At 47.5% G+C, this 12,904-nt stretch overlaps 1 protein-coding gene across 3 annotated transcripts in view; it reads left to right on the top strand.

Moving 5' to 3' along the window:
- Window positions 1–12,904, top strand: part of ALDH3A2 (aldehyde dehydrogenase 3 family member A2) — a 39,490-nt gene that overhangs the window by 24,579 nt on the left and 2,007 nt on the right. For 2 of the 3 annotated variants that reach the window (XM_081172137.1, XM_081172136.1), the window contains exons 8-11: window positions 2,969–3,146; window positions 5,869–5,957; window positions 8,068–8,303; window positions 11,141–11,258. In XM_081172137.1, coding sequence (XP_081028263.1) covers window positions 2,969–3,146; window positions 5,869–5,957; window positions 8,068–8,303; window positions 11,141–11,221 — 584 coding nt within the window. In that variant the 3' untranslated portion in view covers window positions 11,222–11,258. The remainder of the gene's footprint in view (window positions 1–2,968; window positions 3,147–5,868; window positions 5,958–8,067; window positions 8,304–11,140; window positions 11,259–12,904) is intronic. The other variant, XM_081172138.1, reaches the window with a different exon arrangement.

Here is a 12,904-nt window from a genome sequence, read left to right as displayed (position 1 = left end):
TTAAGTACTTAACCCGAGGTACCACTGTACTGAGCAAGATAGAGCAGCAGTCTGACCATGTATATAAGGCAATGTCTTGTATTTAAAGGATCGTACTTTTAGCCAACTTTAAAAGTGCCCCCAGGAAGCAGATTATTTTTTTAACAAACTAATTTAAAATACAAAGTTGTGCAACAATTGCAAACAGTAAACAGCTTCCCCCCCCCAAATTTAATTTCTCACACTGGAAGGAAGCCCCCCTCCCCCTTTTTTAAGACATGGGTGTTGTCTGAGTCGTCAGAGCAGGAGACTCTTAATCTCAGGGCTGTGGGTTCGAACCCCGTGTTGGCCAAAATAATAATAAATAGTAATAATAAATTTTATTTATACCCTGCCCTCCCTGGCCAGAGCCAGGCTCAGGGCGGCTAACACCAATAAAATCACAGTAAAAAAAAATAGGTACAATGCCTTTGCCATGTAGGGTCCTCAGGCTGAATATTGCCAGGTGGAAATGTTGGGGTGATCCTATTATTATTATTATTATTATTATTATTATTATTATTATTATCACCTTTCAGCTCTTCCCCCAAATCACAGGTGAATTGCAGGGGAGGCTGGTTGCAGGGAGAGGTGGAGAGTTTTTAGAACTGAGGGCTAGCAGCTTGAGAAGTTTATATGGAAGCTAGTGTGGGATTTGGAGCCCAATCCTTTGAAATTCTTCTCAGAAGCAAACTCCCTTCTGGTGCCTGCTGACCTGTAGAAGTTGACTTGTCTCTTAATCCCCTTTTAATTAACTTTAGAACGGTGTTCTTTTTAATATCTGTTTCAGCTTATTAATAATTTGAATGCCTTTTGGTTGTAAATCGCTTGGGCTTTAAAAAAAATTGAACTATAATTAAATACAGAATTATTATAATTTTAAACAGCTGCAAAGTGAGCCCCAATGGATTCCGTGCGGGATTTACTCGCAGGGAAGCATGCAAAGGATTGACATAAGAATCTTTTTGGCTGGAGACGTTCTGGTTCAGCTTTGGAAATGTTAGGTTTTTCTGTATCCTGTTAATGCACCATTAATTAATTAATTTGAGAGGTTTATATACCACCCATTCGCTGGGTGGTTTCTAGTACTGCTAAGTGGGCAGATTGGGACGCGGGTGGGGCTGTGGGTTAAACCACAGAGCCTAGGATTTGCCGATCAGAAGGTCGGCGGTTCGAATCCCTGCGAGCTCCCATTGCTCAGTCCCTGCTCCTGCCAACCTAGCAGTTTGAAAGCACATCAAAGTGCAAGTAGATAAATAGGTACCACTCTGGCGGGAAGGTAAACGGCGTTTCCATGCGCTGCTCTGGTTCGCCAGAAGCGGCTTAGTCCTGCTGGCCACATGACCCGGAAGCTGTATGCCGGCTCCCTCGGCCAATAAAGCGAGATGAGCGCCGCAACCCCAGAGTCGGCCACAACTGGACCTAATGGTCAGGGGTCCCTTTACCTTTACTTTAAGTGGGCAGAGCACCCACTTTGCACCCAGGTTTGGTCCCGGACATCTCTTGTTTAAAAAGGACCAGGTTGCAAGTGATGGGAAATGACTCTCTCGCTCTCTCTGCCAAGGCTGAGACTGGCCTAGGCAGACAATGTCTCCACCAAAGTTATACCCAGAGCAGATGTGTTGGAATAAGCAGCTAATTGAGTCTTGTTCATTGCATGAGCTGGAATAGCTCAGTCAGAAGAGACTCTTAATCTCAAAGTCATGGATTCAAGTCCCACATTGTGTGAAATATTCTTGCATTGGAGGGGGTTGGACTAGTTGGCTCTTGTGGTCCCTTCCAACTCTACAATTCTATGATTAATTTATTCATTTAATAATAATAATAATAATAATAATAATAATTATTATTATTATTATTATTATTATTATTATTATTATTATTTATTTCTACCCCACACATCTGGCTGGGTTCCCCCAGCCATTCTGGGCAGCACCCAACCGAATATTAAAAACACAATACAGCATTAAACATTAAAAACTTCCCTAAACAGGGCTGCCTTCAGATGTCTTTTAGAAATTAACTTCAACAGGTCTACTCTGAGCAGGACTAACATTGCGTTTGATATTTTATTTCTTGCTTATATATATAAATGCATTTATATCCCACATTTTTACTTTGAGGAGTTCAAGGGGGTCTACGTAGTTCTCCCCTTAATAATGATGGTGATGGTGGTGGTAATAATGATAATAATACAGTGGTACCTCGGGTTACAGACGCTTCAGGTTACAGACTCAGCTAACCCAGAAATAGTGCTTCAGGTTAAGAACTTTGCTTCAGGATGAGAACAGAAATTGGGCTCCGGCGGCACGGCAGCAGCAGGAGGCCCCATTGGCTAAAGTGGTGCTTCAGGTTAAGAACAGTTTCAGGTTAAGAACGGACCTCCGGAATGAATTAAGTACTTAACCCGAGGTGCCACTGTACTTAATACAATATACAATATGCAAATAAAGTAACATTCAACATTCATTAAAATAATACAGAATAATATTAAATATCAGCATTTCAAGGTGAAGCAGAAATCCACTCTTAACAGTTACAGTAAGTGATTTCTAAACGCCAGTCAATAAAACGGCAGCAAGCCACAGTGCAATACAAAATGAGAAGCGGAGCCTGGAGGTTGGGGCAAGGCAGGGGGACAGAGGCCTTGCCTGATGGAGCCTCTCCCCTCGGAGTTCTTCCTCCAGGCAAGGCAGGTGGTAGTGTGGATTGCATCACTTCATTTAATCCCCACAACACCCTGTGAGGCAGGTGAGGCTCAGAAGCAACGACTGGCCCAAGGTCACCAGGTGAGCTCCCTGGCCGAGTGGGGATTCGAACCCTGGCCTCCCAGGTCTAGCTCCAACACTCCAACCACTACACCACGCTGCCTCTTTCCACCGACCTCCACGTATGAGCAGGTTACCCTGCCCTTCCCCCTCCCACCCTGGACTCCTCTCTTTTCTCCCAGCACCAACCATTCTCACGGACGTCAGCCGGGAATCCAAGGTCATGCAGGAGGAGATCTTCGGCCCCATCCTGCCCATCGTCACCGTCAAGGGCCTGGACGACGCCATCCAGTTCATCAACCAGCGAGAAAAGCCCCTGGCCCTTTACGTCTTCGCCGACAAGAAGGTAAGAGTTCAGAGGTCCGGGTTTCGCACTCGGGTGACGGAGCCTCTCGGGACACAAACCACTTCTGGGCGGCGTCGATTTGTTCCGGCCTCAGTCCTGGTTGCAAACCATTTGGGTTTCAGTCCTAGTACTTGGAGACAGATTGCCTCCAACGGTGGAGAAAGTAGCCGTTCTTCCTGGTAGCCGCTGAGAGCATGAATTTGTCATTTTTAAAGCCACGGTTATTATTAAAAAAATTCCTTCCAGTAGCACCTTAAAGACCAACTAAGTTAGTTCTTGGTATGAGCTTTCGTGTGCATACACACTTCTTCAGATACACACATAATACATAATACATAATTTTTATTTATACCCCGCCCTCCCCAGCCAAGGCCAGGCTCAGGGCGGCTAACATGCAATAATAAAAACAAGTTGAATGAATACAACTTAAAATCAAGATTAAAATACAACATTAAAATATCAAAACATTAAAATATTACAATGCAGCCTCATTACAGGAGGAGAAAGGAAAAAGAAAAAAGAATATTAATATTCCTCCTTTATTCCAGTCTGTCTCTGCATTGGACTTGAAACTTTTCACATATGGAATTGTTTGTGTACAGTGGATGCTCGGGTTGCGAACGTGATCCGTGCAGGAGGCACGTTCATAACCTGCAGTATTCGCAACCCGCGGCGCCGCATTTGCACACGTGCAGGTCGCGATTTGGCGCTTCTGCGCATGCGCAAAGTGTGATTTAGTGCTCCTGCGCGAGCGCCGAAACCCGGAAGTAACCCGTTCCAGTACTTCCAGGTTTTGGCGCATCCGTAACCTGAAAACGCGCAACCTGAAGCGTCTCTAACCCGAGGTATGACTGTATCTGTATGGGATCGTTTTAAATTGTTTCCGTGGTGACGTTGCATTGAGACGGTTTATGGGAAGCAATTCACGGACAGCATCAAATCCACAATTTCTTACACTTCATTTTGTTCACAAATCGCCTCCTGGGATGCCTCTGGACGTGATTTTCACAATGCAGTAGAAGCATTTATAAGAACAGTCAAAACAAAACAAAAGGAATTACATATATAACAACAGTTTGAGCAACTGCATGCGTACACAATCTTCAAATGTAGTGCAGGTGCCATATAAAGATGTCAATTAGAAGATTCTGTTGGAAGATGAAAAGTCTTCAACGGGGACCAAGAAGGTGATAGAAAAGGCTGCTTTCTGATTTTTAAGGGGTGGGAGTTCCAGAAGGCAGGAGCCACCACGCTATAGGCCAAATTCTAACCTTGTATGGAATGGACTTCCTGATAAGATCATAATAATAATAAATAATAACATTTTATTTATATCCCGCCCTCCCCAGCCGAAGCCGGGCTCAGAGCGGCTAACAACAGTAAAATAATACAACATTCTAAAATCAATTCATTATAAAACCAGTTTAAATCAAATTAATGGCAACCATTGGGCTAGAGTTCTATGAGGATTACAGAAGGAGGGGGTCAGACTGTGCCTTGGCCAAAGGCCTGGTGGAACAGCTCTGTCTTGCAGGCCCTGCAGAAAGATGTCAAGTCCCGCAGGGCCCTAGTCTCTTGTGACAGAGCGTTCCACCAGATCGGGGCCACAGCCAAAAAAGCCCTGCCTCTGGTTGAGGCCAGCCTAACCTCTCTGTAGCCTGGGATCTCTAAGATGTTTTTGTTTGAAGACCGTAAGGTCCTCCGTGGGACATACCAGGAGAGGCAGTCCCGTAGGTACGAGGGTCCTAGGCTGTGAAAGGCTGTCTCCTGCAGAGTGCTGTGATCCATTGATCAGGGCATCCCGGTTTCAAGCTGTGTAGGCCTCTGCCTGAGGCATTCCCAAAGTAAAAGAAGGATTGAACTCTGATTAATAAGAATACACACAGAGTCTTGAACCAGCAAGACTCTGGGAAGGGTGCATATAATAATCTCTCTCTCCCTCTACCCCTCGGCCCAGGTCGTTTTATTCACAAAAGAGCTTTTTACAGAGTGTTCGTAAGAACCAATCAGATTTCTTCTGAGCATTTCAACAAACCCCACCTGGGGACAAAGTTAAACTACCAAAACTAATTAAGCACGCATATTTCTGGGGTAAACAAAACAGAACTACAAAGGAGTGCATTTGGCAACCCCGGGAAGGTGATAAACAAGCAATATACATGATAAGGATGGCCAGGAAGACAGTGATCATTATCACCTTCAGGTGAGATCTGTTTCCTGGCCCTAAGATTAACATCCTAAAATTAACATATCAGAAAAGCTACATCAAAGAAACTGCCCACTGTCTTTGATGACCCAGGATGCCTGCCTGTCTAAGTGTGTATGTCACTTGTGAAGAAAGAGAAATGGAACAGGGATGCAGAGGTGTGGATTGATCAGGAATCATATCAAAATAGTTTAAACCCAGTCAACGCAATGCTTTCATTGCTGACACAGATGGCTTACTCTATATTTGTTATAATTCCTCATAGCAATCCCACCTGATCACTACATCTGCCCACCAGGAACTTGGCCCCAATTCTGTTTCCGGGTCTCGTTCATCGACCCATTCCGGTGACACAGCAGAACCAAACCTGCCTCCCCAAAATACTGAGGTGTCATTTATTCCATCCCTCCAGTTAATCAGCCCAAGAGCGAGTTGATGGATCTGTTGCTTGAGCTGATTATAGCTTGCAGTCTCATTTCCCTCTCTTATCCCCCCCCCTCTTTTTTCCCTCCCTCCCAGATAATCAAAAGGATGATTGCAGAGACTTCCAGCGGAGGGGTGACAGCCAACGATGTTCTGATGCACTTCACTCTGCCTTGCTTCCCGTTTGGAGGCGTTGGTGAGTCAGTCGCCCCTCAGGGACGGGGGGTGGGGTGGGGGTGGGTGGGTGCCAAGATGGCAGGGGAGGACGTGGGATTGGATGGGGGCTTCCTTGGCAGACTTTCCTAATCAGGAGGAGTTTTGTCTTCTGCCTCATGCCCTGGGGCAAGCTGTTCTGCCTCAGCCCTCCCTCCCCTCTCTGTTCTGATGTTACTTAGGGCAGTCTACTTTACAGGGCTCTTGTGAACTATATTAATACTAATAATACTAATAATAAATTTTATTTATACCCCACCTTCCCCGGCCAGAGCTGGGCTCAGGGCAGCTAACACCCATAAAATCACAGTACAGTGGTACCTCGGGTTACATACGCTTCAGGTTACAGACTCCGCTAACCCAGAAATAGTGCTTCAGGTTAAGAACTTTGCTTCAGGATGAGAACAGGAATTGTGCTCTGGCGGTGTGGCGGCAGCAGGAGGCCCCATTAGCTAAAGTGGTGCTTCAGGTTAAGAACAGTTTCAGGTTAAGAACAGACCTCCGGAACGAATTAAGTACTTAACCCGAGGTACCACTGTAAAAACATAATGGGGGGGAACCAATTTAAAATACAGGTTAAAATACAATTTAAAATGCAGCCTCATTTTAATAGTAGCCCATAGATCAAAACCATAAGGGGAGGGAAACGTAAGGGTCAGACTGAGTCCAAACCAAAGGCCAGGCGGAACAGCTCTGTCTTGCAGGCCCTGCGGAAAGATGTCAAGTCCCGCAGGGCCCTAGTCTGTTGTGACAGAGTGTTCCACCACGTCGGGGCCAGTACTGAAAAGACCCTGGCCCTAGTTGAAACCAATCTAACCTCCTTGAGGCTTGGGACCTCCAAAGTGTTGTTATTTGTGGACCTTAAGGTCCTCCACAGGGCATACTGGGAGAGGCGGTCCCATAGGTACGTGGGTCCTAGGCCCTCCCTAAAGCCTGGGACCCTCTTGATCCTGGTTTGCCCAGGCGTTTTAGATTCTCGTGATCTCCCTCGGTATGCTTTGTGATTTTTATCCGTGGTCCTTCCTCCCGTTGGCCAACATCAGGATTTTACAGCGTTCTACCCACATTGCACACTGCTCTGAAATCCGTTTCAACGAATAAACAAATGAACACATTAACAAACTCTGAACACACAGTGCTATATAAATTGTGTTTGTTTATAATTGATTATACACTTAGCTTAATATAACCAAATGTTGTTTTTATTTATGCTCATTTATCATAACATGGGACGCGGGTGGCGCTGTGGGTTAAAACACAGAGCCTAGGACTTGCTGATCAGAAGGTCAGTGGTTTGAATCCCCGCGACGGGGTGAGCTCCCGTTGCTCAGTCCCAGCTCCTGCCAACCTACCAGTTTGAAAGCACGTCAAAGTGCAAGTAGATAAATAGGTACCGCTCTGGCGGGAAGGTAAACGGTGTTTCCGTGCGCTGCTCTGGTTCACCAGAAGCGGCTTAGTCCTGCTGGCCACATGACCCGGAAGCTGTACGCCGGCTCCCTTGGCCAGTAAAGGGAGATGAGCGCCACAACCCCAGAGTCGGTCACGACAGGACCTAATGGTCAGGGGTCCCTTTACCTATCATAACATTATTTAGACCAGTTTTATTTAATAACAGTTTATCATAAGCATAATTATTACTAAATAATAATGGGTTGTATCTGGCTATGTCTTACTCAGAGTAGGCTCACTGAAATGAAGAAATATACTTTAACTCTCAGTCTGACTTAGTTGGATTCTTTTCTTGCAGAGCTATATATTGTTTGATGGTTTGTGGTTTTCTTTTTTCTTTTTTGGCATCTTGAGGACTAGTGACTTGACAGAACTATGTGTTTATTGCTTGAGGACTTGCGACTTTTTTTGGCAGCGCTATACATCATTGGTTGAGGACTAGTTACTATTTTTTTGACAGATCTGTAGGCTAATTGCTTTGAGGGCTAGTGAATTGGGGTTTTTTTTGGCAGATCGATTTACCCAGCTTCCTTTTCATGCTTGATGGGTTTTTGTTTTGCTCCTGCAAGGTCAAAGGAAGTGGACCAACTCTTTCCCCCCTGCTTAGACCTTGCTTGCCATTGTTTCCCCCCCCCCCCTTCCAGGTAACAGCGGGATGGGGGCCTACCACGGCCGGTACAGCTTTGAGACCTTCTCCCACAAACGCGTCTGCCTCATCCGGGCCCTCAAGATGGAAGCTGTCAACAACCTCCGCTACCCACCCAGCAGCCGCAAGAAGGTAGATTGGGCCAAGTTCTTTGTCCTGCAGAAGTTCAACAAACGCAAGATTGGACTCGCCCTCCTGGCAGTCTTGGGCATCCTGGTGGCCGTCGTGGTCAAGGTGAGCTGTTGGCATATACTGGCTGGACTGATCATAATAATAATAATAATAATTTATCATTTATACCCCACCCATCTGGCTGGGTTTCCTCAGCCACTCTGGGCGGCTCCCAACAGAATATTGAAATCATGATAAAATATCAAACATTAAAACCTTCCCTATACAGTGGTACCTCGGGTTACAGATGCTTCAGGTTACAGACTCCGCTAACCCAGAAATAGTACCTCGGGTTAAGAACTTTGCTTCAGGATGAGAACAGAAATTGCGCGACGGCAGCAGGGGGGGGGGGCATTAGCTAAAGTAATACCTCAGGTTAAGAACGGACCTCCAGAACGAATTAAGTTCTTAACCTGAGGTACCACTGTACAAGGTTGCTTTCAGATGTCTTCTAAAAGTCAGGTAGTTGTTTATTTCCTTGACATCTGGTGGGAGGGCGTTCCACAGGGAGGGCGCCACCACCGAGAAGGCCCTCTGCCTGGTTCCCTGTAACCTCACATCTCGCAGGGAGGGAACCGCCAGAAGACCCTCAGCACTGGACCTCAGTGTCCGGGTAGAACGATGGGGGTGGAGACGCTCCTTCAGGTATACAGGACCGAGGCCATTTAGGGCTTTAAAGGTCAGCACCAACATTTTGAATTGTTCTCCGAAACGTACTGGGAGCCAATGCAGGTCTTTTCAGGACCAGTGTTATGTGGTCTCGGCGGCCGCTCCCAGTCACCAGTCTAGCTGCCGCATTCTGGATTAGTTGCAGTTTCCGGGTCACCTTCAAAGGTAGCCCCACGTAGAGCGCATTGCAGTAGTCCGAGAGGGAGATAACCAGAACATGCACCACTCTGGTCAGACAGTCTGCGGGCAGGAAGGGTCTTAGCCTGCGTACCAGGTGGAGCTGGGAGACAGCAGAGGAATGGTTGGAGGCACCAGCAGAGACTCAGAGCCCAAGAAGTGGGGGGACGATGAGGGAGAAGACCAGGAAGAGAAGTTCGAAGCTGAAGAGCTAACGGGACTTAGTGAGAAGGAAGAGGCTGTAACAGAGAGCAGTCCAGAATCAGGGGCAGAAGCTGGAGCAGGAGAGGAGGGATTCCGAGAGGCCGAGATGAGTTTGGAGGGCCACAGGGGTCTCCCTTTCCTGCAGCAACAAGCTGCTGTCCCCCCCTTGTCTCCCAGAACCAGGAGAGGCATGAAAAGGGCAGAGAAGAAATTAGCGTCAACGCAGGCGTACTCTCAGATTGCGTAGGGAAAACCCTGGAGAGAAGGGGACTTAGGCAGCTGTGAGGTGGCAGGGATTTTCAGTCTCCGCAACAGCTTCATGGGGCAAGGCCTGGCAGAGATGAGTCGCTGTGCTCTTTAGGCCTGACGCTTCTGTGCAGATCGTGGATTTTTCGTGTGGCCTTCCCAGCATAGCTTAACTGGGAGCTAAGTTGTCCATCCTTGCTGGGACTCTGCTGAAAGGAGGTGGGGTGTCGGAAGGGCTGTCGGGTCATGGAAAAGGGCGAAGGCCCGGTTCCCGGCTGCCCTGGAGGGCTGAACTAATGAGGTTGGGTAAAAGGAGGGTCGATTTTGGCTGAACTTTAGAAGGAACATCAGAACAGTCAAGGCAGTTGGCCAACAGGGCCCAATTCCTTAGAATCATAGAACTGCAGACCTGGAAAGGACCCCTAGGGTCATCCAGTCCACCCCCTCCTGCAGTGCAGAAATCTCAACATGCAAGAGGGGGCGGGCTTTCCCCCCGATGTGGGACTTCAGGCGCAGCCTGGGCAGTCACCTGTTGTTGGAGAGAGTGGCGTGGAAAGCGGGGAGACCGGACGGTAGGAGGAGCCAGAGCAAAACGGTAGGCAGAGCTAGAGCCAGTAGTTCTGATTGGTTGTAAGAAGGCAGGTGGGGCGGGAGTTGGCTGAAAGCCAGCTGTGGTTGGTGCACTGTTTTAAGGGCTGTTCCTTTACGGGGGGGGGTTCAGTCTTATTTGACTCCTGTTGTAAATCGCCCGGCAGCTTGTGCGAAAGGTGGCATACTTTGCTTAAGACAGAATGAGTGCTCACACACACATCTTTGTTAACCGCTCAGAGGCAACTGTAGTTCAGTGGTTTAAATATGTAAGTGAAATTGAATATATAATTTATCTGAATAATTGTGCGGGGGGCAGAGAAGGAGTGAGTGAGCTGCCCCCAGAAAGATGGAGTGGGAACGGTTTCTAAGACCCATGTGGTTGTTTGCTCTGTTCTCTTTACCTAGGAATTTGGTTAAATTGGGGAAAATGTTAATTATTGTCCTCTCTACACTTTTGCTCTTCTTGCTTTAGGATGGTGCGGTTCATTTCTTCATTATCTTTACAGATTTTGTCATTTTTTGTTACACCGTTATCATTTACTTCTGGACATTTGTATTATCATTACTTCATCTCATTGCTCACCGCCTTGGGATTGGAAATATTCAGTGAAGAGCAGGTTATAGACACACAGAAATAAAAAATGAAAATAGATCGGCACTGGGAGGCCCCATCTGATTCTCTAAATTCTGCTCTTCCAGCTCCCATTGCTTCCTTAAACCGGATTCTCTTCTCTGATATCATTGCCCAGAGGGAACCTTTTGGCTCTCCAGACGTTGCTGGACTCCAACTCCCATAATTCCACTGGCCGGTGGCCCTGCAGCCTGCTGGGAATTGAAGTCCAACAACGGCTGCAGCCTCTATACAGGTTCCCCAAGGCCTGGCACTCCTCTGTATGGGTGTATTCCTTCCCTACAAGAACTCGGCCCACGATCCCAACGCATGTTAAGTTAGACAAAAGCAGGGGTTGCCCCCTTACCCAATCTATTTCTCATTTTCTTCTGGTTCTCCCCAGAACGGCCGGGTTGGGCTAGGGATTAAGACCTTGCTGGCCGCAGTGGCCACACAGAGAATGTGGAACCTCGGTAGGAAGTGATGAAACCCATATTCAAAGCCGGCGCCGTTCAGGGGAGGTAGGACTCTCCTTTCTTGCTATTCCGTGCCCGTCTCCCGTGTGGCCCCTGCATGCGGCTTGCACAGATGTGGGGGCCGCATGATTAAAAAATGGCATGCGCTCGGTTGTGGCTTTCTGTAACTGAGCAGCATCGGGGAAAGAGTTTAGTTCAGAGGTGAGGAACCCCGGCGGTCTTGCAGGCACGGTGGGGGTACAAAACCCATCATTCCAGCAAGATGATGAAGGGGATCAAAATGACTCCTCTACTAGGAAAAAGTGGCAGCCTTTGGGGCTTTTCGGAGAAAAGGCAAGTCAGAGGTGACAGGATTAATAACAACAACAACAACAACAACAACAACAACAACAACAACAACAACAACAACAACAACAATTTCTTATTTATACCCAGCCACTCTGGGCGGCTTCCAACCAAATATTAAAATACAGTAATGCTTCCCTAAACAGGGCAGCCTTTAGATGTCTTCTAAAAGTTTGGTAGTTGTTGTTCTCTTTGACATCTGGTGGGAGGGTGTTCCACAGGGCGGGTGCCACTACCAAGAAGTCCCTCTGCCTGGTTTCCTGTAGCTTTGCTTCTTGCAGCGAGGGAACCGCCAGAAGGCCCTCGGCGCTGGACCTCAGTGTCCGGGCAGAACGATGGGGGTGGAGACGCTCCTTCAGGTATACTGGACTGAGGCCGTTTAGGGCTTTAAAGGTCAGCACTAACACTTTGAATTGTGCTTGGAAACATACTGGGAGCCAATGTAGGTCTTTCAAGACCGGTGTTATGTGGTCTCGGCGGCTGCTCCCAGTCACCAGTCTAGGATAGACTTCTATAGAATTATGCATGGCACGGAGAAATCGGACAGAGAGAAGTTTTTCCCTCCTCGTAACACGAGAACCCGTGGGCATCTTCAGAGGTTGGAAGAATCAGGACAGATGGAAGGAATTGTTTCTTCACGCAGCGCATTGTTGAGCTGTGGAACTCCCTCCCACAAGAGTGGTGTTGGCTTTAAAAGAGGCTTCAAATGCTATCAGCGGCTCGGCTCTGCCTCCACAGTTATTGGGAACCGTAGAAGGGAATAGCGGTCTTGTGCCCAAATCCTGCTTGCAGGTTCCCTGTGATGGGCATCTGGTTGGTCCCGGGGAGAACTGGACTGAGTGGGCCATTGGCCTAACAGCAGGTTCTTCTCATGTACCTGTGGCCAGGCTACTGGCTGGGGGCGCTGGGAGTCCAGCAACACAGAATCACAGACTTGTGGAGTCGGCATCTAGTCCTGCAATTCAGGAATCTCAGCTATAAATACATGATAGATGGCTATCCAATCTTTGCTTAAAGACCTCCAGCGAAGGAAGGAGAGTCCACCATCTCTTGTGGGAGTCTGTTCCACTGTCCAGTGGCTCTTATTGGCAGAGTGGTCTTCCTCAGGCTCCCTATCCCTATTGCCTTGGACGCAAGATATCTCATCGTTTTTGTGGATAACAAGAAGATCAAGTTATCTCTTCTGATACGCATCCAATGAGATGTTTCTGTTTTTGCGTGTGGCTTGCAATGATCTGCTGAGGAGTTTAGAATGGGAGAGTTGGAAGGGACCCTGCAATGCTTGCTCCATTGGTGGTGGCCGCTCGCTATATTTGACATGTGTCCATCGCGCTCGCTCGCAAAAA

Source organism: Podarcis bocagei, assembly GCF_964188305.1.
Source record: "Podarcis bocagei genome assembly, chromosome: 15".
NCBI lineage: Eukaryota > Metazoa > Chordata > Lepidosauria > Squamata > Lacertidae > Podarcis > Podarcis bocagei.
This window is presented reverse-complemented; position numbering and strand designations above follow the sequence as displayed.